This window comes from Polyodon spathula, chromosome 17 (genome assembly GCF_017654505.1).
Source record: "Polyodon spathula isolate WHYD16114869_AA chromosome 17, ASM1765450v1, whole genome shotgun sequence".
In the NCBI taxonomy this organism is placed as follows: domain Eukaryota; kingdom Metazoa; phylum Chordata; class Actinopteri; order Acipenseriformes; family Polyodontidae; genus Polyodon; species Polyodon spathula.
In genome coordinates, this window is record NC_054550.1 from 7,468,954 (window position 1) to 7,496,617 (window position 27,664).

At 37.1% G+C, this 27,664-nt stretch overlaps 1 protein-coding gene across 1 annotated transcript in view; it reads left to right on the forward strand.

Annotated features, from left to right (window-relative positions):
- Positions 1-27,664, forward strand: part of otog (otogelin) — a 52,208-nt gene that overhangs the window by 22,129 nt on the left and 2,415 nt on the right. Inside the window, exons 21-50 of the mRNA XM_041276374.1 lie at positions 805-912; positions 2,350-2,488; positions 3,110-3,244; positions 3,446-3,592; positions 4,017-4,136; positions 4,607-4,723; positions 7,835-7,991; positions 8,283-8,309; positions 8,679-8,846; positions 9,804-10,082; positions 13,759-14,646; positions 15,907-17,342; positions 17,645-17,822; positions 18,336-18,481; positions 20,431-20,520; positions 20,885-21,071; positions 21,283-21,503; positions 21,845-21,983; positions 22,086-22,274; positions 22,598-22,807; positions 22,989-23,093; positions 23,444-23,548; positions 23,870-23,971; positions 24,158-24,256; positions 24,338-24,378; positions 24,475-24,550; positions 24,960-25,138; positions 25,423-25,527; positions 26,264-26,383; positions 26,642-26,687. Of these exons, the coding sequence (XP_041132308.1) occupies positions 805-912; positions 2,350-2,488; positions 3,110-3,244; positions 3,446-3,592; positions 4,017-4,136; positions 4,607-4,723; positions 7,835-7,991; positions 8,283-8,309; positions 8,679-8,846; positions 9,804-10,082; positions 13,759-14,646; positions 15,907-17,342; positions 17,645-17,822; positions 18,336-18,481; positions 20,431-20,520; positions 20,885-21,071; positions 21,283-21,503; positions 21,845-21,983; positions 22,086-22,274; positions 22,598-22,807; positions 22,989-23,093; positions 23,444-23,548; positions 23,870-23,971; positions 24,158-24,256; positions 24,338-24,378; positions 24,475-24,550; positions 24,960-25,138; positions 25,423-25,527; positions 26,264-26,383; positions 26,642-26,687 (6,059 nt within the window). The remainder of the gene's footprint in view (positions 1-804; positions 913-2,349; positions 2,489-3,109; positions 3,245-3,445; positions 3,593-4,016; positions 4,137-4,606; positions 4,724-7,834; positions 7,992-8,282; positions 8,310-8,678; positions 8,847-9,803; positions 10,083-13,758; positions 14,647-15,906; positions 17,343-17,644; positions 17,823-18,335; positions 18,482-20,430; positions 20,521-20,884; positions 21,072-21,282; positions 21,504-21,844; positions 21,984-22,085; positions 22,275-22,597; positions 22,808-22,988; positions 23,094-23,443; positions 23,549-23,869; positions 23,972-24,157; positions 24,257-24,337; positions 24,379-24,474; positions 24,551-24,959; positions 25,139-25,422; positions 25,528-26,263; positions 26,384-26,641; positions 26,688-27,664) is intronic.

Sequence of the window (27,664 nt, forward strand, 5' to 3'; positions counted from 1 at the left end):
TTAGTAGCTAAAGGATGAATTGTTGTAAATTCTTTGATCTGTTTTCTTGGCCTGGTAATAAAGAACCCTGTTAACACCGCTTTATCTCGGGTGTAACATTACGCAGATGAACCTTTGGTTTGTTCTGACTCTTGTGAATGTGTTGCTTTATTGTCTGTGAACATGGCAGTGGGAATATTTCACTTCTGAGTATTACAAGGTTAGTATCAGGTACGTCTTTAGCATTTTGGAAACAAAATAAATTGGGAAATGAAACAAAGAACATTTGATTTAGAGTTTGTTCCTCTCAGAAAAAAAAAAAAAGCTTCTTAAATAACTTCCTATTTTTTATATTCATATTATTGGTTATTATTTTTTTGGATGCTTTCTTAATACTTGTATCAAATTCTTAATGAATTTTTTTTTTTTTTTTTTGTTTGCTTTTACTTTTCCAGAATCATACTGTTATTTTAAAAATTGAGCACTAGATTGATTAGTCATTTCTACAGACATTCCAAGTTCCTTTTTTTTTTTTTTTTTTTTTTTTCTGAAAGGAAAAAGTACCAATTATAGTAAAATGAGTAAAAAATAAATAGATAAATAAATCTAAGGCTACTTACACAAGCCCCTCAATCAAATATCTCAACTTTTTTTTTACTTAATTATTCCCTTCTTAATGAAAAAGAAAAGAATGATTTGTACTAAAGAGTATTGAGAAACCCAAGAAGTAATCCATGTAGTTTTACTAATACAGTACTCCTTGGCCAATGCATGAACTACAGTACTTAATGTAATTAATATTGTTTATTCTGTTTTAATTTGTAGGTTTTTGAAACATGGTGATGAGTGCTTTGAACCTGTTGCGTGTCCGTGTTTGTGGAAAGGAAAAGAATATTATCCTGGGGACAAAGTAACTTCTCCATGTCACAGCTGGTAAGTATACACCCAATGAATTAATGGTACATGTGTATGTTTTGACTGCATGATATTTTGTACCTAAAAATAATTTGGAGGAATCTCAATTTGAAACATAAATCCTGCATCTAAAACAGTGGTCCTTGTAATATAAAGCCCTGATGCTACCAAGGTGTGGACCTGTACTTTAATTTTAATTTGCACATCCACTAAATTTGCCAGAGACGTGATCACTAACCAGCCAGCCAGCAAATCTGAAGCATTTTTTCCTACATGACTGCTGAAGGAGTGGTATGAAATTACAAGTCTATTTTTCACTGTACTGTAATGATAACACATGGTCTACTTAATTTAGTAATGTTACAGTGTTACAATTACACCTATTTTATATTTTTCTTAACCTTTGTAATTACATTAATTTTCATATTACATGCTTTCTAGACTGGGCTATTTGAGTAACAGGGATATTTTCAACAGAATTTATGAAGGGGGAAAGTCCTGCCTTACTTGACTTGGGGAAAGTGTGAGGAAAAAAAAAAGTAATTTTAAATCTCTGGGGATTCAAAATGATTATACACCCAGACACGGCTCTCCCATTTTTACTATGGAGGTCAGTCATTCTGCTGTTAGTAACAGAAAAGATAATTAATGACACCTGTTCTATAACCAGTGCTTGCTGATGATGAAACGTTTCACATTGATGCTTGAGCCCTGCTCTCAAAGCTTACTCTTTCATTTCACGACAATGATGATGTCAGACAAATCGAGGTAAATAAATAACTTTAAAAGGTTGTAGTATAATAGTGAAAGTGGCATTGCTTCATTATTGGTAATAGTGAACCTGCAAAGTTTAAGAGAGGACCACTGCTCTAGAATATTTTCCTACCAATGAAACAAATAGAACATTTTGTATGTATTATTTACTGTTCATTCTTTGTGTGTGTTTAATATGTGTTTTCTTTGATTTATTAAAAAATGGTCAAATAATATAGCATTTCAGTAATATTTTTGAAAATTATTTCCCGCTTGGGCTTGATTTGAACCCAGATTGCACAGACTAACTGTGGGGAAGGTCACTTGATCATCCAGTCCCTTTGTCTGCTGTAAAAGCTTCAAGCCCGCTAAGTTTTTTGTGACTTGACTTTTCCTTCTGGGGATACAGTAAATGATTTCACGGTGAACACAGTCATAGAGAAGCCCATCTTTCCCATTCATCTTGGAGATTCTTGCAGCAGTGTAGGAAGAAAAGATAAGGATGACAGCTTACTGAAGTATAAAATGGTGATTCAATATTTGGCAATCACCTCTACACTTTTTGTGGATAATTGTAGCCTCGCTATAAAGGAAATTATTTACAGATCCATTAAAAATGAGAGGAGTTTTAGCATTACTTGGTTATAACTGGTCTTTCTGTCAGATTTGCAAAGGTTTGAAGAATAATAATACGCTTTTTAGTGTTTGCCAGCATGGATCATTTCAATGCATCTTCCATCCATGCCCATCAATGTGCACAGTTTACGGAGATCGCCACTACAGGACTTTTGATGGACTCCTATTTGATTACATTGGAGCTTGCAAGGTCTATTTAGTAAAGGTAAGAACTATGAGGAAACTTGCTTCTATTTCAAAGTACAGTTACACAGAACAGTACACAGTACAGAATGTAGTTATATAGAGCATGTTAGATTCTGTGTATTTTTTTTTTACTATATCAAAGATGATGGTGTAATAGACAAATGTAATTACCATTATAAAAGTTTGCTATGGCATGTTTGATGGTATTCTTCCATTTTTACCATGCTTTTCTTGTGGTCATACTATGCATTTACCATAGTTGGTGTGCTGTGTTTTTTTTGTATATGCTTTATCATACCTCACTTTGCTTTACAATGCTTGCATATGCTTTACCATGCTTTCCCCGTGCTTTATTACACTTTGCTATGTTTTTACTCTGGGAAACCTTTGTAAGGGCAATTATTAAACACTGGGGCCAAATCTCATAAACTGTTTAAAACTTTTGAAACAAAAATCTGTTTTGAGGTATAAGTAAAGTTTAAATGAAATAAAGAAATCCCTAGATGGATTAATACAGAGTTAAAGAGCTGCAATATTTAGATCTATCGCTGTTTAGATCATTAAAATTGACACACACACACACACACACAACCTTCTCTTGCTTATAGCTATAATGTATATCTGTTTTTTCCCCTTACAGAGTAATATCGATTTAACTATGAGCGTCTCTGCAGAAAATGTGGATTGCTATGAAAGTGGAGTCATCTGTAGGAAATCGTTATTAATCAACATCGGGAGGTCGTTCATCGTGTTTGACAATGACAGTGGAAAACCAGTAGGTTGTGGTACTTCATCTATAACTCATAGCCATAAATAAAACTTCAAGGAACTAGATGTCCATTTTCAATGTCTTACTTCTGAGCTATTTTTGTTAAATATCTTCCAATTAAAATGCAGGTATTGACTATAAAGAAATAGCAGCCTCATTGGAATTTGTGTTTGCCATTCTTAATTATGTATATTGCTTCTTGAACAGAACCCCTCAAGTCTGATAGATAAGAGGCAACCTGTATTTATATGGCAAGCAGGTTATTACACCATTATCCATATCCCTACCGAAGATGTTACTGTGCTTTGGGACAGAAAAACAACCATACATATCCAGGTTGGACCTCGCTGGCAGGTGAGCATTCATTCATTCATTCGTTCATTGATTGATTGATTGATTCATTCATTCATTGGTTCATTCATTCATTCGTTCATTCATTCATTCATTCATTCGTTAATTTGTTCATTCGTTCATTTGTTCATTCGTTCATAGATCAAAGTACAGTACAGAGCAAAGGTTAATAAATAGCAGTATTGCACTTTTAAAGGAGGAAAGCATCCTGACCAAATTGGGGAAAACATAACTTTACATGGTGACGATTTTTCTCTGGTTTTAGAGAAAGCTTGTGTCGTATGTTATCAAATCTGATGGTAATACAGGACACAGAACAGGAGTGACAATGGGCCAGAGATATAGTTTAATTAACTACATTATCATTTTGTTGTTATGAAGGAAAACATTGCAAAGGTTAATATTGCTGACATTACTTTTTTTTAAGGGTAAATTGACTGGACTCTGTGGGAATTTTGACCTGAAGACAGTAAACGAAATGCGAACCCCTGAAAACATTGAATCTGCAACACCGCAGGAGTTTGGGAAGAGCTGGACAGCTGCAGAGGTAATAATGTATCTGAACAGCGTTGTGCTTATATTATATTACTTCAGATTAAATAAGGATCACGCAACTCAACTCAGTGTTGGGATGCACACGCCAGCAGCATTACTGTACCAAGAGCTAATGTCACGTGAAATTTGGTCCTCCCTGGAAAATGGTCCCCCCCCCCCCTCCCCCACTGGACTAAATTTCATAGATCAGACAATGGAATCTTCAAAATGCTCAAAAAAAAAATATGTAAAAGCATGCTCGTCACATTCCTTTTCTGCATAAATGATAATATTTTGAATTTTGATCAATTCACAATTCTATAAATAATTGATCACCTTCTGAATGGTATACTGTGCATCACTAGTGAAACACATTTGGAATTATTTTTACTTTCTTTAAGATTCAAGTGTTTTAAAGTGTATGACATATTAATTATACTATAATTTTTTGTTGACTTTCCAGTGTTTTTGTTTTCCAATTAGTGTGTGAACAGCCCTGATATCCGCAACCCTTGCAGCATGAATCCTCTAAGGGAGCCATTTGCCAAGAGGGAGTGCAGGATCCTGCTGAGTGAAGTTTTTCAAGCCTGCCACCCTGTGGTGAGTATAAGTAATAATGCTTACATTTTTTTTTAAAACCTGTTTTGTATTGTACATGTTTTGTATTGAATTGTGTAGGACTTAAATGGTCTGCTTGTTATATTTAAAGGGCAGTTTAGAGCATCTAAAATGTCAGAATATTTCATGTCTTCCCTGTTTAAAATCCTATTGTGGGCGTTCTCTATATTCTCCGTTGCCGTCTCCGCTCAGATCATTATTTACCAGGCTTACTATCCGTTCCACTTACCGACTTGTTTCAATCACTTCTACAGACTGAATTTCTGAAGCAATGGGGCTTAGAAATTAGCATAAGAGCTCAGAACTGTTACAATAATTGGCCATTTAAGTTAGGAGCAAGTTTCGTCATAGTTCTTACAATTACTAAATAGACCTTGACGGCTCCAAATGTAATCAAATAGGAATCAGTTGAAAGTCTTGTAGTGATCTCCTTAATTATTAGAGAGAGAGAGAGAGAGAGAGAGAGAGAGAGAGAGAGAGAGAGAGAGAGAGAGAGCTAGAGAAAGAGAGAGAGATTTTTTAAGAACAGAACATTGACTCATATCTTTGCCAGAAACCTAAGAACTTAAACAGCTGTTTCAACCATATCCAATCGTATCAACTCAAGCAGAACATGGACTTTGTCACTCATAAATCCTCAATCTTTGAGAGGGCTTTGAGAGGAGGAGGGGTCTTAAAACTGCAGTTCCTTTTTGTACATATATACACACACTATAGCTCTGCCAACTGTTTTAACCAGTCCCACTGTTGTGGTGTATTAGATTGTCACCTGAACAAATTTTAACAACAAGCTTTTTCTTTTCTATTTCTAGTTGGTAGTGTGCTCTATTAGAACACTCTAACCTGCAATAGCTATTCAGAACAGGTTTAGGCAGGAATTTGGGATTACTCTAGGTGTACATTCCGACCTGTCTGAGAAGAATGTCTCATGAGGCAGAGACACTGCTAATGCATGCAGTTCACTAGGTTGCTGGTTTTAGGACTCATATCAGATGTCCACCCCCACCATAAGCTCAGAAGTATGGAGTTTATACTTCACAGTACAGCTCTTACTTCCCAACATGGAAAGGGATCCTTCATAGGTTTAAATTAAAAGACTCTTTGATAAGCCCTGAGTCTAGTGGATGTGAAGCAAGACAGAGTAAAATGCTAAAGCTTCTGAGGAGTGTACTTCTGGGATACAGCTCTGACGTGTGAACCTATAAAGGCTTTTCTAACACAACAAGAGAAACTCTGGGTCACTTAACTGAGTGCAGACAAGTTTATTTATTTGACATTTTGTGCAGCATGTAATACAAAGATTATACGATATGTAAAATTTTTAATGACATTCATGGGAGCCTTAGGATTACCTTTGCTTTGTCTATTCTGAGCTCGTCACAACTTGCATTGATCAGATGTTCATTTATGTACTTCTCTGTGCATTACTGCCTTCTGATACAGGCTACAGGTTAACATTATACACAATTATTTGGGTGAAACAACATATTTAAGAGCCTTTCTGTTTGTATTTTAAAATCTGTTTTTGCAGGGTTCCACTGAGATTAACCAAGTTGTTTACAGGAGCTTGTCGGTAGGAAGCAAGGCCATTTAATAATAATAATAATAATAATAATAATAATAATAATAATAATAATAAGCCTCCACAAAGTGCTGTGCATAAAAACACAAAATTAAAATAAACAATAAGAAAAATATAAAAACTGAAAAAAAGCCAGTTTAAACAAATACGTTTTAATGGCGAGATTTAAAAGAAACCCCAAAGATTCAGAGTCTTTTGGAAGGGCATGCTACAACCTAGGGGCATAGGAACAGAAATCTCGATCACCCTCATTCGTAATCTGGTCGTGGGGACACATAAGAGTCCAAATCAGTGGACCGCAAATTGCGTCTAGAGGTATAAATAGAGACACACCCTTCAAAGCCTTAAAAGTCAATAGCAAGATTTTAAAATCAGTGCGAAACTTAACAGGAAGCCAATGTAAGGATTCCAGAACAGGGGTAATATGATCACCAGATCAAGGCCTTGTCAAAACCCTGGCTGCTGAGTTTTGAACAATTTGTTTAAGTCTGTGGATGAGACAAAGGCATGGACCAGTTTCTCCGCAGCAGGCATTCCAGCCAAAAGTGTATCAAACCTAGCTTGCAAATCTTTCATTTTTTATTAAACATTCGTAACCTCGTTACTCTCTGACCATTCACCCTCTTTAATGTAAAGTTTGATTAAATGGACGCTGCTGTTAATATGAATGTCCTGCTTGCTTGCATCTAGGTATAGCAATCTGTTATAAAATGTTTTAATAGGTTGTTCTTCCATTTGGCAAATGCCAGTAACTTGAGGGCAGCTGCAGAGTAGACTTCCCTAGTCTGTGACTCTGCTTGCCAACACACCTCAGCCCTGACCTGGGGGCGGGACCACCCACTTCTAGACGAAGGGGGGTATCGTTCTTTGCTGGTTCAGCTGTTTTCAAGTGTTAGTTTGGTGGTGTGGGTCCAGGGTTGAGCTGAGGCCATCAGGCTTGTTTAATCTAGCTAGCCTAGAACCCATGACTAGGAGAAGTATTAATATGCATAAGACCATTTCATTGAACCATTCAAAGAATAGCAAGTTTATATGACCTTAACCTGAAATAGATTTCAGGTGCCCACTTTTGTTAGCACAGTACCTACAAGGATGTTTGCTTAACACAGCAATTCACACCAATACACACATGCAAATCATTTTAAATTTATTAGTAACCGCCCCCCCCCCCCACACACACACACATTTCAGATCAATCCAACAAGGCGATCACAGGTTTTAAGCCACACAGTCTTTCACAGAAAACAAACAAACAAGAAAATATGTTGCTTGCACTGACTTAGTTAATTTATCATGTAAGACTCTTTCTAGAATTAACACTAAAGGAGTCAAAATGCTTTCCTTATACATTGCTTGCTGTCTAATATAATGGTGCGCTCCACCTGAATAAACATTAATGAAAAAATATTTTAATTGTATTATTTTTATGAAATGTATACTTCGGCATCTACTAAGTCGCACAATAGCAAACCAACACAGAAATAACATGTCTGACCATTTTTAACGAACAGGTTGATGTCACCTGGTTTTATATGAACTGCCTCACAGACACCTGTGGCTGTAATCATGGGGGGGACTGTGAATGTTTCTGCACCAGCGTCTCGGCCTACGCACATCGCTGCTGTCAACAAGGAATAGCCGTCGACTGGCGCTCACCCACTGTCTGCCGTAAGCATTATTGAAGCTAGTTTACTGACTGCTCAGAATATCAACTGGAAAAACTACCCAGGGTCGCTGGGTCTGTCACACCTTGAAACTGCATGATAATTTGTGTATCTATGGTTACTTCTGTTGTCATCCCTGTTATTTTTCATATTTTTGTGAATTATTATTATTATTATTATTATTATTATTATTATTATTATTATTATTATTATTATGTTAAAATGTTTAGCTGAAAAATCCTGTATGTTAGCAACATTTAACACACACACAATATTATCTTTTTGTCTTTTGCAGCGTACGATTGTGAATTTTACAACAAAGGTAACTTTTTAAATATTATTATTATTCAGCCTATCTGTTATACATGTTTCATATTAAATGTAAATTATGCATTTGCTAGATATTTTTCAACATCTAACTATGTTTATTATGGAAGACAATTGCTTTACAAAAGGTGGAACCTGCAACAGGAGACAATATCTAGAGAATTGCTGTTAGACCTCTAGAGGGCAGTAGATCTTTATTTCTAAAACGATGCTGCTCTCAATTTATGTTGTAAAAGAAAATCCTAAGTCAAAGATGTTAATACATTTCTATTTGAGAAGGGATTTCTGATATCCAAAATAACAACCAAGTTACTTGAAAAGAATTATGCTATGGCATTCAGTAACGCATTACTTTTCTCCCCAGTTCTGGGAAAAGGCCCTTTCAAACTAGTCACTTACTTGGAGAGTGAAACAGTCTTGGCAGCCAATTTCTCTGGCGGTGCTGCTTTCCCAGTACAGGGAGCCGTCTCCTTTCCAGGAGTGGCCATGCTCTTTATGCTGACCCCAGGATTGTCCAGGTCCAGACCACATGGTGAGCGCACACTGGAATCACATTCACTCACTCTCGTCAACATGGCATGTCATTGCATTGTGCACACTGAGAACGTATGTGCAATTTTCAAGTGGTAAATAAGAGTATAACTCCCTCCTGTATTTTATGGGCTGGGTGATTCTGTTTTTCAGGGTGCCAGTTTACATGGTAGTAGGAACAGGTGTTCCCCACTGTGAAAGTAACACATTTGGAGGTATAATGTGTACAAATAGCTGATCTCAAATTAACATTTGCTTCTAAAAAGCTGCAGTTAGCACAGATACAATGCAAGTCAGACTATAGACTATCAACACTGTTGGGTGCATGGCCCATGTGTTTGTTAACGTCTCTCTATAGCAATGCTCTGCTGACACAATTAAAATAAAAAGTGAATGAAAGGACAAGAAATCAACAGCATTAATTACATAGATCAAATAGGTTAAGTGTACGATTTCATCTTAAGAAGGCAACTGTTCAGGTTATAACACAGGGAAAACACAAAAAGAGAAAAAAAATAAGAGAAAAAAAAGAGAAAAAAAATGTTACTGCCAATATGTCCCAATAATGTGTAATGTGGCCATTGTCTAACATCAGGGCCTATCTATCAGAAATATATATATATATATAATATATATATATATATATATATATATATTATATCTATATATATAATACCACTAAGTATTTCTACCTCTGAATATGTATTCCCCTATGTAACAGGTGTCCCTATCTATAGACATGATATACAGTATGTAATCTATATTCTACTTTCAAGATAGCTGTTTCTGATCTGTACTATAAAATTAGGGTGCTGCATTACATAAACTTTGTATTACTTTCTAACTGAATCTCAATTTCAACAATAACACCATTTAAAAAACAAAACAAAACAAAACAAAAAAAACACTTGCCAATAGAGATGGTTTTTCTTTTAAATGTATATTTTTTATTTCTCAGATACAACCCTAGTTTCATTAGAGTCTGCGGAAAGGCCAAATTATTTCCTGCATTTGGGACCCAGTGGATACCTCCGTGTGAGCAAGTGGGAAGAGAGTGAGCGATTTCAAGAGGCGTCTACGTTTATTATTCATAAGGACACTTGGCTTGCAGGCTATGATTCCTTTGAGTCCTACATGAAACCTGGGTTCTTTGTTCACTACATGTTGTCTTCCATCCATCTAATGAAATATAACCACTCTGGAGGCTTCAGGCAGGCAACCCTTTTTAAACTTGAAGGTCAGTAAAATAATTAGCAGTTTTTATTTTTCTTGTCATGGATGAGATGGGTTAGGGTTAGATATCATTGTGAAAACAGACATTGTAAAAGAAAAAGAAAAACTAAAAAAAAAAACAGCCAGACTTGCAAAACAAACATCATGCCCACTGCAATATACTACTGGTAACTTTATGAATGTCCAAAAGTTTTCAGGTGGTGTTATGCTTGAAATGATAAGGAACAGGGGCTTTAAAATATGTAATATTAGATACAAATCAAGAACATTTAAAACATGCAACAGCCTTATAAAGAAAGTAAAGAGGAAAAGGAGTCTGTGGTCCATTTGTTAATATTTTCAAAGGGAAAACAGTTTTGAGGACAATGAGGATCTAAATATTCTAATTGAAAAGTAACAGCATCTTACAGTGGGTCCTCTGACACTTAAAACATAGAACAAGGACTGCATTGAGACAAAGTCACCCACTGGTATATGTTTCATAGTCTGCTGTTAACAAAACAATCAATGCATGTGTTAATGGCTGCATTGTGAGTCTGCTTATGTTTTGAATTGCACTGTAAAGGCAGACCTATGCAGCTGTTGACTGGCACACTCCAACTCCACAGAAATGACAGGTTTTGTCAGTGCCAAATGCCTGTTGTCCACCGGCAAATGTCTTTAATCATGGGGATGTTGAGATCTTGAGAGGCAGCATGCATGGTCTGCAGCTAAGGATGTTAAAAAAAACATTAAAGTCAAGCCCCTCTTCTAAAAAGGCACTAGGAAGAATTCGGTCTTCTCTTTAATCTTAAGGGAAGGGGTAAGGGGTAGCGGCCTAAAACCGAGCTGCGACCCTCGGTGGTGATGCAGTAACATAAACTGGTATGCCATTTAAAATGTAAAGACCTCGCTCTCCAGCTCTTTATGCCAAAAATCTGATCTATGCCAATGGAAAACTAAAACAAATGACAAACAAATGATTGTGAGGCATTTCATTAATTACCACATCCGAGGGCTCAGATTTCTGAGATGTAAAAGCAAAGCAACATGGGACTCAAACCTTTCCCCAACACACTTCTGCAGGCCTGGCCTGCTGAGGCAGGGTAATTACACAGTCTAAAAATATATCAGCATTTGTTTTAGTTAATGGAAAAGTTACACCAGAGTGCAGAGGCAAAAGCAGATTGGGTTTCCTGCTGACTGCTGTAAATGCCTGGCATATTAGATCTGAGAAGGTCCATTGGGGGTGCAGCAATCCCAGAGGACGGAGAGGATGAGTATTCAGGACAGAATAATAGGGAATCTTCTGACAGCCCAAACTTACTCTTACAACTGTTAGTCTGATTGTCCAGTTTTGATTAATTTAACAGGACTTGATGTTTGTGAAAGTGTTTTTCCTATAAGGGTTTGCTGGCCTGTGTTTAAATACACAATCTAAGCTTAGAGAAAGTTTAGAAAACAATTTTCATTAACTTAGTTATAAAATGATATAAACATTTCAACGAGAAATCTTTGTCCAAAGTCGTCTGAGTTACATTTATGTTATATAATGCATTTTTAGTACTTCTAATTAAGTGATATAGTACACACAAAATATTCTTTAATTTACTGTAAATGTGGTAAAAGCAATCATTATGGTTAGCTGATGTTGTTTAAAAATATATATATATATATATATATATATATATATATATATATATATATATATATATATATATATATATATATATATACAATGTATAGGTATAATGGGACAGTTTATTTTGAAAGGAAAAGAAAACTCACAAAACCAGTAACAACTTGGAAAGTTAATAGACAAAAAGCTGTGACAGTTGTTTTGGTACTAGTTATGTAACATTAACAGTTCAGTTGTTCTTTCAGAATTGTCCTTTTTGTGTAAAATCAGTGACAATTCTGTTTTAAATGTGTTTTAAATTGTAAAGACCAAGCAGACATGGTTGAAACAAGTATTAAAATACTCTTAGGAACAGTAGAGGGCAGTATATGCATTTTACATTACAGCTTTGTATATTTAGTCTATACTTTTTTTGTTTTGCAACTCTTGTATGCACATGACATTATGTAGAAGGTAGTGTCTTCACTGAAATAAAGTTGCTTTGTGAGCTTGCAGAAGTATAGTTATTTCTAGGACCTTTTGTAAGCACTTCCTATGCATCTTCTTCTGGAACAGTCACTGCCAACCGGGATTCTGCAGCAATTTTCCTATGTATTATCATTAAGATGCAGTTATGTGTTTGTATTTTTTTCTAGAAGCTGAATTCCCATCCCATTCTACCTGTCAGTGGAGATATGATGCCTGTGTGAGTGCATGCTTCAAAACTTGTAGCGACCCTGCAGGAAAGGCCTGTAACACAATCCCAAAGTATGTGGGGAAATCATTTTTATGAATTCTTAATTTCAATGAACGTGAAAGGATATATTTTTCATTCTCATCAAACACCTACATTTATTCTTTAGAATATTTTAGTAAAGTACTGGTAACTATATAAAAAAAGAAAACAACCTGTAAATTCAGTTTTGTTGTAAGTATTGATAGTCAGTTTGTTTTGACCTCTTATTAATAGCCCTGCTATCGTACTTATACAATAAATGTGCAATAGCTTGCAGCCTACATATGGTTTCTATACATTTACTTTTATTCAGGTTGATGTACAGTAGCTGTTCTATGAAAGCTTGTAACTTGGATTAACTTGTAAATTTGTATACGCCTCCATAATGGCAAACACCTTTTTAGTTTACTTTTCTACATTTATTTAATATTAAGCACCAGTTAGTTATTCAAAGTTGTATGTTCTTTTTAAAATTGAAAGTTCTTTTTAACCTGTGATTTTAGAGGGCAATAGTCTTGTTGATTGTTAACCTCTGCGTGACATCAGAGGGCAATAGATCTTCAACTATTAATCCGCTAGAGTGACTTTTTTTGGTCAAGTGAATACGTATGAGTTGAAATCTAAGGGTTTTATAAGAATCAATAAAAAGTGTTTCCTCTTTCAGAGTGGAAGGATGTATGCCACAATGCCCACACAACATGGTGCTGGATGAAGTAACCCAAAGATGCGTCTACCTCCAGGACTGTAAGCAATATTTTATGTCAGAATATTCTTTCAAAATTCAAACAAATATTATTTTTTGTTATTATTATTTGAATTAGCTGAAGAAAATGTACCATAAGTAACATATTACAGTAAAGAAATCCCAAATGAAAAATAAACCTGGTACCCTATCAAATTACCTTAAAAACAAAGGAGATAAACTTAAAATATTCAGATACTTGTCTAAATTAATAGCTCTTTATTTTTTATTTTTTTTTAAGGGCTGACATTATTTACAACATTGAATAAAAAAAAAAAAAATTGGCTTCAATGAACACTTTCTTCTCTCCCCAGCAGGGTGAAAGATTATCATGATATTAATACAGTAAAAACTACACTTTGCACGTGCTCTTCGGCTTATTCGTTGAGCCCAGTGTATATTACATCATCACTGTAAAATATCAAGTTTCTTAGAAGTTGAAATATTCATTCCAGCATCTGTTTAATTAAGCTTTAAGCAATAATCTTAGATGCCAAAGCACGGGTGCTAGGATTTTACTTCTGCCACAAGTAATGCATTTAGTTTTTTTTTTTTTTCTTAAATATCTGTACTTATCTAACAGTTGTTTTATTATTTATCCCCAGGCATTAAGCCAGCAGTTGCTGTTGACCCAATCACTCCCCAAAGCACAGTATCAACACCTGGAGCTGTCACTTCACCCTCTGTTAAAGCTACTGTTTCACTGGGTTCAACCCTGCCCACCACTGCACCCACTGCTGCAGCACGAACCACAACAGAAACACAACGCACCCCCCCAACACCACCAGAAGCCTCTTCCATGACGACCATCTCACCCAAACCTTTAGGTCCTACCATTCAGACCATGCCGGGAAATGATACAACAGAATCATTTTTTACAACTATCACAACACAGGCACCTAAATTCACCAAACCTGAAGGAACGGTTACTTTTTCACCGACAGTATCCAACTTGACGTCGGTTACTGAGTCATTCGAGACAACTGCAAAAACATCTGCGACTTCAACTAGCACCCCGGTTAGCACAAGTGAGCTTCAGCCTACACCAAGTTCTCCATACACCACAGAAACAACCACAGAAATCACAACTGCCTCTTCTGCAGCTGGTGCATTTTTGCAGACCACAACTACTAAACTACCAGAAACCTCCAAAGTGACAGCTATTTCTGCAGTGCCAGAAACAGAGTTGCTTCCTACAGTGGACTGGACCGCAAGTACCATAGAACCACAATCCAAAGCCACCACAATACTTACAAGCACATCCCCCCGACCTCTCGAGGAGACAGAAAAGACAACAGTGTCTTCAGCTGAAGTAACTGGTTTACCTGTTTACACAACCACCAGCACAGGGCCAACAAAACAACCAGGGACTTCAAGATTTACAGAAACATCTTCTGCAACAGTGGCCCCTACAACAGTGTATGTAGATACCGGTACAAAGGTGGCGGATAAAACTATTTCTCCACTGACTACTAAACCCCTGACTTCTGAAAGTACAGCATACTCTTCTCCATTTAAAACTGTAAAAACATCAGCATATACCACTCCAGACACCAAATTACCCCTTACTACTGAAGGAATAACTTCACAAAGCCCTGGTTATTCTCCTCCAGTTGAGACTGGAAAAACAACACTTACAAGTGTAGAGACTAAACCTCAACTTTCTACTCAACTAACAACTTTACAAAGCCTTGGTTATTCTCCAGTTGAGACTGGAAAAACTACACATGCTACTATGAAAACCAAACCCCCACTTTTTACAGAATCAACAACTTCAAAAAGTACTACATATGTATCTCCCCTTGAAACTGTAAAAACAACAGCACAAGAAATTAAGACACCACTAACTACTAAAACAGTAACTTCAGAAAGTACAATATATGTATCTCCATTTGAAACTGAAGAAACAATAGCATCTACGGCACATCTAACTGTATCTGAATCTTTGGCAGCTTCTACAGTTTCTGCAGGACCAACAGTGTCATTAGAAACAACTGCATATCCTTCAGCATACACACAGACTACTGTAGGACTTATGACTGAGAAAACCACTTCATCATTCCCTACTAAACTTACAACCACAACAAAAGCAACTGCATATCCAATAGAAAGGGTCAAAACAACCCCTGCTTCAGCTGTACCTTTAGTTTCCACAGAGATGGGCAGAACCACACCAGAGTCACCTCCAACGACAATTGCTTCAACTGAGACATCATCATCTACTCATCAAGTAGGTGCGGAAACCACCAAAACCACCATTTCTGCATCAACTGAAGAAACTACAGCAGAAACAGTTGAATCGACATCTGCTGAGTTGACAAAAACAACCCTAGTGACGTTGCACACAGTGGATAAGGTGGACAAAAATATCACAACATTAAGGACCCCCACAGTGTATCCATTCCTAACTGAACTCTCTAAAACTACCTTAGAACCTACTAAATCTGAGACAACAGTAAAAGTAACACTGTATTCAATGGCTTCTGAGAAGGTCTGGACAACAATAACCTCCATTACATCTAGTGCTGTATCAAAATCAGTAACGAGCTCCACCACCCCAACATATCCAGGCTCAACAGAACATACTGCAGAGACTACAACAACGGGTTATATATTCTCCACAAAGCCTGTTATGCACCCCAGTACCACACCTTCACTAACCTCTGAAGAGTTAGTTTCTACCGTAGCTACTGTACCATCATTACCACAGTTAACCACCTCCAAGACAACATCTCTCTACCAAACTCTCCTAGATGGAACTTCATTAACAACAGGATACCCAACAGAAAAGAGCACAGCTGAGCACTCAGCCAAGCCAGCCACCCCATATCCAGATACAGCTGCAGAAACAGTGCAAAGCAGCTCTACAACTAGCCACACTTCCTCAACAACTTTAATAGAACCATCTACCACCAGTTTGCAGACTGTTACTTCACAATCCATGTTCACCTCTGAACCAACAACTACAGCAACCACCAGATCTGTTTTTTCTACCATAAAAAGTACAGCCGGGACAACTCCCTTTTCATCTGGTACAACTAAGGCAAAAGCACCAGTATTACTGTCCACAACTGTTCAGCTGCTTGGTTCAACTCTATCTACAAGGAAAGTGACAACTTCATCAGAAACTCTGCTTGTTCAGACACCTGTAACTTCTAAATTGTCATCTCTAACCACTTCTCAACTGAAAACTGAGGTAACAAATGCTACAGCAGTTACAGGAAAGGAAGGAGCATCTACTGTTCTTCCAAAACAAGAGGTGTCTACAACACTGTTAAGTGCATCTTCTGAATCGCATGCACCAACACCAGCTGTAACTTTGAGAACAATGGGTACTTCACAGGTGGCACCTGAAACAGCGAGCACCGTTACAACCACATCTCCAACACCAAAACCCACTTTGAGTACAACACCTCATCCAACCACACAGTCCACTTCATCTACAGAAACACCGAAAGAAAAATGGACAACTATAGGCAAAACCCCCACTGAAGAGGTAACTGTATCAACAACGACAGTACCTCTTTCTACTCATACCACTTCACTAATCTACTCTCCAGTCACAGCAAGTACTGTCACAACTGCAGCTACCACTACCATATGGACAGAAAAGCAGACAACCCAAGCAGTCACTCCATCCAAACCAGTCACGACAGCGAGCGTCACTGCTGTACTTAATACCACAATACCAGCCACAACTGGTAAAGAAACAACAACATCTATTACAACTGCAGCCCAAACCTCCACTACGTCCTCATATAAAACAACTCTACCAAGAACCGGTACTGGTCAAACAACAAAACAGCCGGCTTCTACACTAGAATCAACTGCTGCAACTACTCAGGTTACTCCAAATGCTACCACAGCTGCAGAGAGTCTGAGGACCACTTCTTCTGAATACTGGTTAACAACATCTAAAGAAGCTGTTAGCAATATGACTGTATCTGTTCTTAGTACTGTTTCACCAGCTTCATCAATACCAGTAACAACAGCTCAAACACAGAGTTCTTCTGTATCAGGGCCATCAGTATCAACCTCCACCTCATATACAAATGCAACAGAGTACTGGTCCACTCAGACAACAGCACCCCTACTCAGCAGCAATGAAACATTGATACCATTATCACCTCAGTCAACAAGTGATCATACAACAACAACTACTTTAGTTACATCAACCAAGATGTGCACTGTAAGTAATTTATGTTGACACGTGATAATATACAGTACTTCAGTGTAAAATGCATAAAATTAAATACAGGCTACAATGGTGTGTTTGTGAATTCAGCATAAACCTAGAATTGCTGTACATACTGTAGGAAGTCAGAGTTATAAAGCTGGTCCTTTTATATACTATGTTTTGTGGTAGTTTTTCGGTAGAATGTAAATGCAGTACAGTAGCTTAGGAAGCAAGAGTGTCAAAGCTGCGGTTAGCTTTGTTATTTAAAAAAAAAAAAAAAAAAATTGATTTGTTAAATTATATTTTTTTTACAGCCTCAATATTCTGAGCTAATTGATGAATGCACAAAATATGTCTGCATGAATGGACAACTGATGCTGTTCAATAAATCCCAGAATTGTCCCTACAATGCAACGCCTCCTAATTGTGGTCTCCTGGGATTTGCTATACTGGTGAACGGTGACAAGTGCTGTCCACAGTGGGATTGCCCCTGTAAGTTCTGAAACCTGCCTATGGAGCACAGTTCAGTGTTACATGTAACTGATACTTTAGATCTTTTTTTTTTTAAATTAGCAAAAATGGTCGCATTTTACAGGTGCAGATATAAATGTCTTTTGTTTTGTACTGAGATTTGATAGCATTACAAAACATAGAAAAAATACAGTAATGAGAATATAGTACTAAAAGATATTAGTCAAAAAAAGAAAATGGATAAAGCTGTGAATTCAGTACAAGGATTAGTATGAACAAACTTTGCTTTGGCTACATTTCTATAACACAATCTGCAAATTATGAACCATACCAATGTCACATGAGCAGCCTAATTTTATTAACAGGTTTTTTAGGTGCATTGCTTCCTAATAGAATCAAGGAAAGCACATTTAATCGGGCAGTGGTACTGCAGTACAGTTTTAGATCAGGCTAAGCAAGACTTGGAGTTTTATTGAAATACAATGCAAGCTTTTCCCATTCTAACATTGCTCTTTTATCAATGTATTTCCCTAGGTCGCTGCTCTGTTTTCCCAGATTTAAACATTATTACCTTTGATGGTAATAGTGTGGCCATTTATAAAGCAGCTTCCTATATTGTAACTCAGCTGCCAAACGAAACCGTAAGCATTCAGGTTCAAGAGTGCCAAAGCTCAGACACGGTATATTTTTCTGTTTTTAAACTTTTTTAATTCTTAACTTCACATGAAGCATTGCTTGTTGGTTTAACATGTTTGTAAAAGTCCATCATAGATGGATGAGTGTGCTATAAGTTTTTTTAAAACCATTGGATTTACAGTTATACTTTTTAGAATGTTTTTAGTATGTATTTGGTTTTGTTAATTTATATACAGTACTGTGCAAAAGTTTTAGGCAGGTGTTAAAAAATGCTATAAAGTAAGAATGCTTTCAAAAATAGACATGTTAATGGTTTATATTTATCAATTAACAAAATGCAAAGTGAGTGAACAGAAGAAAAATCTACATCAAATCAATATTTGGTGTGACCACCTTCAAAACAGCATCAATTCTTCTCGGTACACTTGCACACAGTTTTTGAAGGAACTCGGCAGGTAGGTTGGCCCAAACATCTTGGAGAACTAACCACAGCCTCATTTGCTTCTCTCTCTTCATGTAATCCCAGACAGACTCGATAGTGTTGAGATCAGGCCCCTGTGGGGGTCATACCATCACTTGCAGGACTCCTTGTTCTTCTTTATGCCGATGATAGTTCTTAATGACTTTCGCTGTATGTTTGGGGTCATTGTCATGCTGCAGAATAAATTTGGGGCCAATTAGATGCCTCCCTGATGGTATTGCATGATGGATAAGTATCTGCCTGTACTTCTCAGCATTGAGGAGACCATTAATTCTGACCAAATCCCCAACTCCATTTGCAGAAATGCAGCCCCAAACTTGCAGGGAACCTCTACCATGCTTCACTGTTGCCTGCAGACACTCATTCATGTACCGCTCTCCAGCCCTTCGGCGAACAAACTGCCTTCTGCTACAGGCAAATATTTCAAATGTTGACTCATCAGTCCAGAGCACCTGCTGCCATTTTTCTGCACCCCAGTTCATGGGTTTTCATGCATAGTTGAGTTGCTTGGCCTTGTTTCCACGTCGGAGGTATGGCTTTTTGGCCGCAAGTCTTCCATGAAGGCCACTTCTGACCAGACTTCTCAGGACAGTAGATGGGTGTACCAGGGTCCCACTGTTTTCTGCCAATTCTGAGCTGATGGCACTGCTGGACATCTTCCGATTGCGAAGGGAAGTAAGCATGATGTGTCTTTCATCTGCTGCAGTAAGTTTCCTTGGCCGACCACTGCGTCTACGGTCCTCAGTGTTGCCACTTTCTTTGTGCTTCTTCAAAAGAGCTTAGACAGCACATCTGGAAACCCCTGTCTGCCTTGAAATTTCTGCCTGGGAGAGACCTTGCTGATGCAGTATAAGTACCTTATGTCTTGTTGCTGTGCTCAGTCGTGCCATGGTGTATGACTTTTGACAGTAAACTGTCTTCAGCAACCTCACCTTGTTAGCTGAGTTTGGCTGTTCCTCACCCAGTTTTATTCCTCCTACACAGCTGTTTCTGTTTCAGTTAATGATTGTGTTTCAACCTACATATTGAATTGATGATCATTAGCACCTGTTTGGTATAATTGTTTAATCATACACCTGACTATATGCCTACAAAATCCCTTACTTTGTGCAAGTGTACCTAGAAGAATTGATGCTGTTTTGAAGGCAAAGGGTGGTCACACCAAATATGGATTTGATTTATGATTTTTCTTCTGTTCATTCACTTTGAATTTAGTTAATTGATAAATATAATCTATTAACATGTCTATTTTTGAAAGCATTCTTACTTTACAGCATTTTTTCACACCTACACCAGTACTGTATATATATTTTAAAGCAACTCAAGTTATTTATATGAGTAAAGGTGTTTTTTGTTGGTACATAATTTATCATATGATGGGTTAAATCCTTTATAAAATGTCATTGAATGGTTTTTAAAAGAAACGTCTTTATTTGTTTAAAGATGTCCAATTTTCACAAAAAGAGCACACCTTTAATTCTGATATTTTCTTTTTTTTATGTTGCATCACAGCTTCTATGGAATTTCACTAACCTGTGCCTGATAGCTCTCAATATAACACACAAAGCACATCACGTGCTGATTGATCGTCTACAGAGAAGGGTACGTCTTTTGGTTACTGTGCTTTACCATAATTCACTAGTCTTTACAATGCTTACCTATGCGTTACCATGCTTTCATTATGATATATCACACATTGCTAGGTTGTTATTATAATAAATACAGCACCCTATTCCAAGAGGATACAACAAAATATTAATTTAAGATATTTTAACATTTTCAGAAAGTTGATATTATTCAGGATTCTGTATATTATTATATTGTGAAAGCCTTTTATTGAGATTTGAAAGAATAAACAAACAATAACATGCAATTATAATATATATTTTATCCCCCCCCCCCCCCCCCCCCCCCCCCCCCCCCCCCCCCCCCCCCCCCCCCCCCCCCCAAAAAAAAAAAAAAAAAGTTGTATGTGAACTCAAGGTATGCGCGGCCACGCTTTAGGAAAAATGGATTTGAAATCTTGGACACTGGTAACATGTATTTAATTAAGACCCCAGCTGGACTCAAGATCCAGTGGTTTCACAGCACAGGAATGATGGTCATTGAGACAGACAGTCCCAGCCACAAGCTCACCACAATGGGATTGTGCGGTATGTATTGGATAAACCGTTATTATGTGCAGCCAACAAATATCATAGAAATATATATATATATTAATCATATAATATATATATATATATATCTATAAGATATATTATAGATATATATATATATAATGCCTTTTTAAACAAGTGTTGACACCTGCCGTACGTGGATGTCATGGTATATTACATTTGCTTTTGATATACCAACTTTCTGCAGGTTGCTGTGATGGAGACCCAGCTAATGACCTCACATTGTTCAATGGGACAACTGTGAGCGAAAGTGAGGACCCAACAGTATTTATTGACAGCTGGCAAGTGCCAAACACAACAAGCTTCATGGGACAGAACCGCCGCCGGGAAGTGAACTGCTCCACCAGCGACTGCTCTGAATGCTTAAGCATGCTCAGCAACCAGACCTTCAGCAGCTGCCATGCTTTTGTAAGTTTACCCTTTGAAACACTGGTTTGACCTTGTAGTTATCCACATCTACTTTGCCTTTTATGTCCTAGGGGATTCAAGCTGAAACAGCCTTTCGTCTTTGGACCAGGTTCTGTAAAGATTTAATTTAGCCTGTTTACTGTACCTATTTAGAAAGTAGCAAGAGGGAGTGTATTATGCCGTATACACTAAACATTAGTTTCCTGCCTTCTCAAACCACTGGTGTTATTCATAGTAAATGTACCAATGTGGGCCAATTTGCTCACTGTGGAATATCAGACCAAATCTTTGATTTGAAAAGAGTTACTTGTTACTGATGGGGTCTCATTTTGGTTTATTAGGTCCCACCCAAAATGTTTTGTGAAGTGTGGGTTCGGGATGCAGAGTATGTGAAGAGCCCCTGCACAGCACTGGCTGCGTATGTGGCTGCCTGTCACAAGTTCAGTATCTGCATAGAGTGGAGGAGTCCTGACTACTGCTGTAAGTAATCACTTTTAAAAAAATCAATCGCAATGACTATTAAGTTATTGATTGATTAAATGTTCCAAATTTCAATTTACCTTCTTTTTTTCCCTCTCTCAGCGTTCATGTGCCCTCCAGAGTTAAGATACCAAGCCTGTTTGCCAGCATGCAATGCCAAGACTTGCCCAAACCACGAGTTTGATTCGGATCCAGAGGAATGCTCGGGACTAACTGAGGGCTGTGTTTGTCCAGAGGGAACACTCCTTCATCGCCCATACTCTGCTCTCTGTATTCCCAGTGAAAAGTGTGGTATGTGCTTACAGTAAAGGCCATAAACAGTTTTCTTGTTTTATAAGCATTATTCACCAGTGCTCATAGAGAACTGAGACAAGAAAAAGCAAGGAAAATTCACCATATTAGTTTTCACATACTCTACAGAATTAAGCTGATTCTCCATGTAAACGGGTAGTAAGAAACTCCAAAAAAACAGCCAAGATTCTTCATCCAAACAGTCATACAGCAAATCGTGTATCAAAAGAAAACATGGGTGATCAAACATATAAACACATTTCAAAAGTGGGGTAAACCATATAAAATCTGTTGCATGTAAACTTAGATCTCCATCATTACAGCTTGTACGGACAGCTTTGGGACTCCTCACGCGTCAGGAGAGGTCTGGAAGGCCTCAAAGGATGGCTGCTGCATGTACAAATGTGACAATGACTCCATCATCCCAGTGGAGTATAACTGCACCGAGGTGCCGGAGCCTGTCTGTAGCAAGGCTGGAGAAGTGACCGTTAGTCTGGCTGATGATAAAAGCTGCTGTCCCCAGAAAGCTTGTGGTATGTACTATAGAGCCATCTATCTAATCTGAGCGAGTATTACCTCCCTTATATAATTTGTTCATACCACTAGCTACAGTTGTACTGTTCTAGTGCAATACTTTAATAAAAGACTATTGTATGTAGCAACATGGGTCAGTAAGTAGTTGCTTTTTTTATTTATAATTTATTTTTTGTCTAGTTTGCAATCAGACGCTATGTGACCAGTATGCTCCAGAGTGTAAATATGGCGAAAAACTCGTTTCCTACTACAGAGATTACTCCTGTTGTCCAGATTATATATGTGGTAAGCATAGTTTTATCTGATTAAATATATAAATACAGTACTGTTAATACGTAGTAATTCCTCTGTAAAGATGTATGAATCCTAAAACTTTAATGATCCTCAGATTCAGTGTCTCAGGAAGAACTACAGTTACCTCCAGGGGACAATGCCCTCAGCCTGTGGCTTTGGGCAGTATAGTCCCCTGGTGGTAACTACTGTATAGTTCTTCCCTCGGGGTCGATAATTTCCCACTATCAGCCTCCTCTCCAGTCCATATTTACTATACAGTAGATTTTAAGATGAGAGGCAACTTCAACACTATATAAAAAAAAGTATTTGGCTATGTTCATATATTCTGTTTGTTTCTTTAGAGTGTGACCCAGACAGGTGTGAGTCTGACATTCCAACATGCAGAGATGACCAGACCTTGATTGCTACCCGGACTGAGGGGAGCTGCTGCATGGCTTACATCTGCAGTAAGTTCTAATGTCACCGGACACAGGCCTTAAACATCACCAGTAACTACGAGAAAACAGTATTCCAGCCTATTCCTGACCATCCAATTGAAAATCGAGGTTGTATAAATCATATATGTTATTATATATTTGTACATATGTAATACAGTGGTTATCTGTATTAATAGACATTGGTATAGTGTGAATATGTTTCCTATACAGTTGCACATATATAAAAGGTGGTTATATTATATTTTATAGACTCATACAGTACCACATATGTTGGTATGGTGCGACTGTGTTTCTGATTTAAAGTAATTGTTCTGTTGAATTTGTAAACAGTGTGTGGGTCCTGCTCAGACACTATTCCTACCTGCCAGGAGGGAGAGGTCTTCACAGTCGATGCAAACAGCACAGACAGGTGCTGCCCTCCTTACCACTGTGGTGAGTTTGAATCCAGTGCAACAAGCACAGCTAACTGCATGTGAAGCAATAGAGTCTTGTACCATAAAATCAACACCTGTGTATATTTCACATTCTATATAAGCTGCAATCATTTTATAAAGCATACTGCAGCAAAGTGAATTGAAAACCAAAATCCCATGCTTTTACTGTCTGTATGTTTTTCAGTTTGTGAAACATATCGCTGTAGGGAGCACACATGTCCTTTGGGGATGTCTGTGGTGACAGTATGGAGTCCTGATCTGTGTTGCCCGTTGAACACATGCGGTAAAATCATTATAAGAACTTAGTTTCTGTTTGTTATTCTTGCTTTTCGTACAAACTGACAATTTATTTTTCATTTTCCAGAATGTGCCTGTGACACAATCCCTAAACCACAATGTAAACTGGTATGCAGACTTTACAAAATACATGTTCAAAACTTTTTTCTTTCTGTGTTTTTCTTTGTTGTTGTTGGTAATTTAATGTACTCTTTGTTTCAAAAGGGAGAAATGCTTCAAATTGACAGTGAGTTCCTCACAGACCCTGAAAACCAATGTGGCTGCTCCAAGTACAAGTGTGGTAAGTTGGATAATGCAGCATTATATTCAAGTAAGAAATCAAGGAATTGCATTGTAAGTACACTAAGTAAATGGAAATGCAACTGTTAGTAAGACAAAGAGCCCGGTTTCCAAAAAGAAACTTAGTCTAAAATGTTGACAAACATTTCGACTGGAAGACTTTTTCAATGTCTTCAATGGTGAAATGAGTTTTAGGCCATCAGGTGAGTATTTTATAGTTATGGATGAATTATGTTGGTAATGGGGAAAAAAAAAATCAGTCTTGAATATTGTACAGTATTTGTGTTTTTTGTTAAAATTGATTTAATGCATTTGAATCTTTAAGATTGTATTTTTCTTATATAGCTTCATTGGGTGAAAAATTCTAGGTTAGCAGCAGTTACCTGGCTAATTCTACAACTCTTGTTCAGTGAAAGAGCAGGTGTGTGTGGATGGGGAGCGGGGAGTCATGCGACCAGGGCAGACACTTGTTGAGCACACTGCTGAGGGTATCTGCTATACTACACAATGCACCTCCCATACCGATCCAGTAACCAGCTTCTACAAGATCCAAGCCAGCAGCACTAACTGCACAGCTCAGTGTGAACCAGTAAGAGTCCACTTCATATACAACTGAGTTCAGTAATAAAACAAACATGTTAGACAATAACTTTCTTTTGACCTGCACAGGTAATCCTGCTATACAGTATATTTAAAGATAATTACAAGGTCCACAGTAGTTTAACAATATTTTAACCTGACCTGGGTTTGAACTCTTCATGTTGCCTTAGTAAAGATGAATTGAATTGGTGTGTTTTCTCCAGTTTTAGATTCCAGCTTTTCAGACAAAAATAACACAAACTTTTTTTTTTTTTTTTTTTTTTTTTTTTGTAGAACCAGGTTTACAAACCTCCTGACGACCTAACAACATGCTGTGGAGTTTGCAGAAATACATCTTGCATTTACCAAATGGATAACGGAAGCATTGCTCTGTATAAGGTTTGAAAGAGTAACATTACTCAAAGTTTGCATGAAGTAATCTGAACTGTCTTCAGAGGGTCGTGCCACACTTTAATCAGGTGTAGAAGGACATCTCAGAAACTCTCTATTGAACCACCGCACAGTGTAGATTTCTTTTCAGATATACAGATTCATTCATAAATGTATCAACACTTGAAAATTGAACATTTTATATCTTGTAGGACATTTACTTAGCTAAAAATGTCATTCTACACCTAACTAAATGACCCAGGACAGGAATGTTGCAATAATTCTGCACCTATTCAATTGCACTTAATTATACAATGAGACGATATACGCACTGCATGTATTTTTTTTTTTTATTAACCATCAATAATGCAGTACAGCTTTTCACATCCTGGGGACAAACTTATTATTTATGTCAAATTCCATGACTTCAGAAGATTAGAAGGTTTCATTTTTAAACATAAACTGTGTTTGTCCATTTAACGAAAAAAAATGTAATCTTAAAAGATGGTGATAATCGTAACAGTTCCTTAAAAAAAAAAAAAAACTGGTTATTTGACTACATTGAGAAGAAAAGAGACTTTCATAGTATTACAAGTATTTCTGAGTTTTTCTTGCATTATTAAAAATACTACTACTTTTTTTCAAAATTTCCAGTGCAGGACATTTCCATTTTAGCATAACACTCACTGTACTGTAAACATGTTCAATATCAGTTAATACACAGTTTTCAATCCCCTTTTCTCAGCCCGGTACGACATGGATGTCCAACTGTAAGAGGTACGAGTGCATGGATACAATGTCAGGACCCACCCTCATCAGCTATTCTATTAGCTGCCCACCTTTTAACGAAACAGAGTGCATGAAGGTCAGTATGAATCCTCTACCACCAATCCCTTTCTGTACTCCACAAGTAATGAAGAACGTAAAAAAGAGATCTTCAATATGCAAACAAAATGAAATGCCTGCTGGAAGAGTGTATTGCCAAAAATGACCAGGTTATTAAAATGCATTCCCCTTAATAATGTTATGTTGATACATTTATAGGTGGCATTCCCAGTGTTACTAATGTACTGTTTAATCTAGTGCTATACTTGAAACAGTAATCCTTACCGTCTCATCCTAGATTGGTGGAACAGTTATAAGCTACATGGATGGCTGCTGTAAAACCTGTGAGTACATTACAAAAAGAAGACTGCTTTTCATTCATCAGCTCTTTAGTTGACATGTAGTGATGCACACGTGTAGAACTATAATTTTTTGCTGTACATTTCAGTGTGTTATAAAATGTTTTGTATTTCTAAATGCATCTTTATGTAACACCATATCACTGGCTTAGAGCAAGGACAATGTAACTTAGCAGAATCATAACCAATCAGATCTATATTTTATGCAATTTCGTACTTATGGTCTTGACTCAGCAAATTAGATTGTCCTGCACTGTAATTCCCGACACACCAATTGGAAAATGCAGAGAACCTGTTTCTAAGAAATGGTCTTGCTTAGTCACTCTCTCTTAAAATTAAAACTACCAGGATAATTCTGGTGATACTATCTCGTTTGGAAACAAAAATTGATCCAAATGTGTTCTTTTTTTAGTTTTAATACATTTTGCAAGAAAGGAAATTAGGCTATTAAATATTGTTTCATGCAGTTATTATAATTGTGCTCTTTTTAAAATGTTTTTAATGTTAAATGCTGTTTTGTGTGTGAAACTGCAATCTGATCAACATTAACAATCTCACCAGGTACTGGAATATCCCTGTTTCCATTCCCTGTTAGCCCATTGCCTCCAACAGTTAGCTTGAACTGTGACAAAGGTACCAGTTACTGGAAATCAGTGACTAAAAGTCTAACCATCACCATTGTTGATTTCCAACCATGTACTTCCCTAAAAGAAGATTCAGAACTCCAAAACATGAAACCATTTTTTTTTTTCTCTCCCAAACTTGCGCTGATGACATGTAAGACCCAGCTGCCGATTTTTCCATTGTGCACTGTCTGGGCAGTGCATTGTTGTTTGCCAACAATGTACTGTTGGTAGTGTCAGTTAGAAATCCTCTAGTTTTACTGCATGTTTTAGTCAATATATCTGTGCATTTGAAAATGTGCTAGAAACTAATCATTTAGTTTTGTGAAAACATTAGTA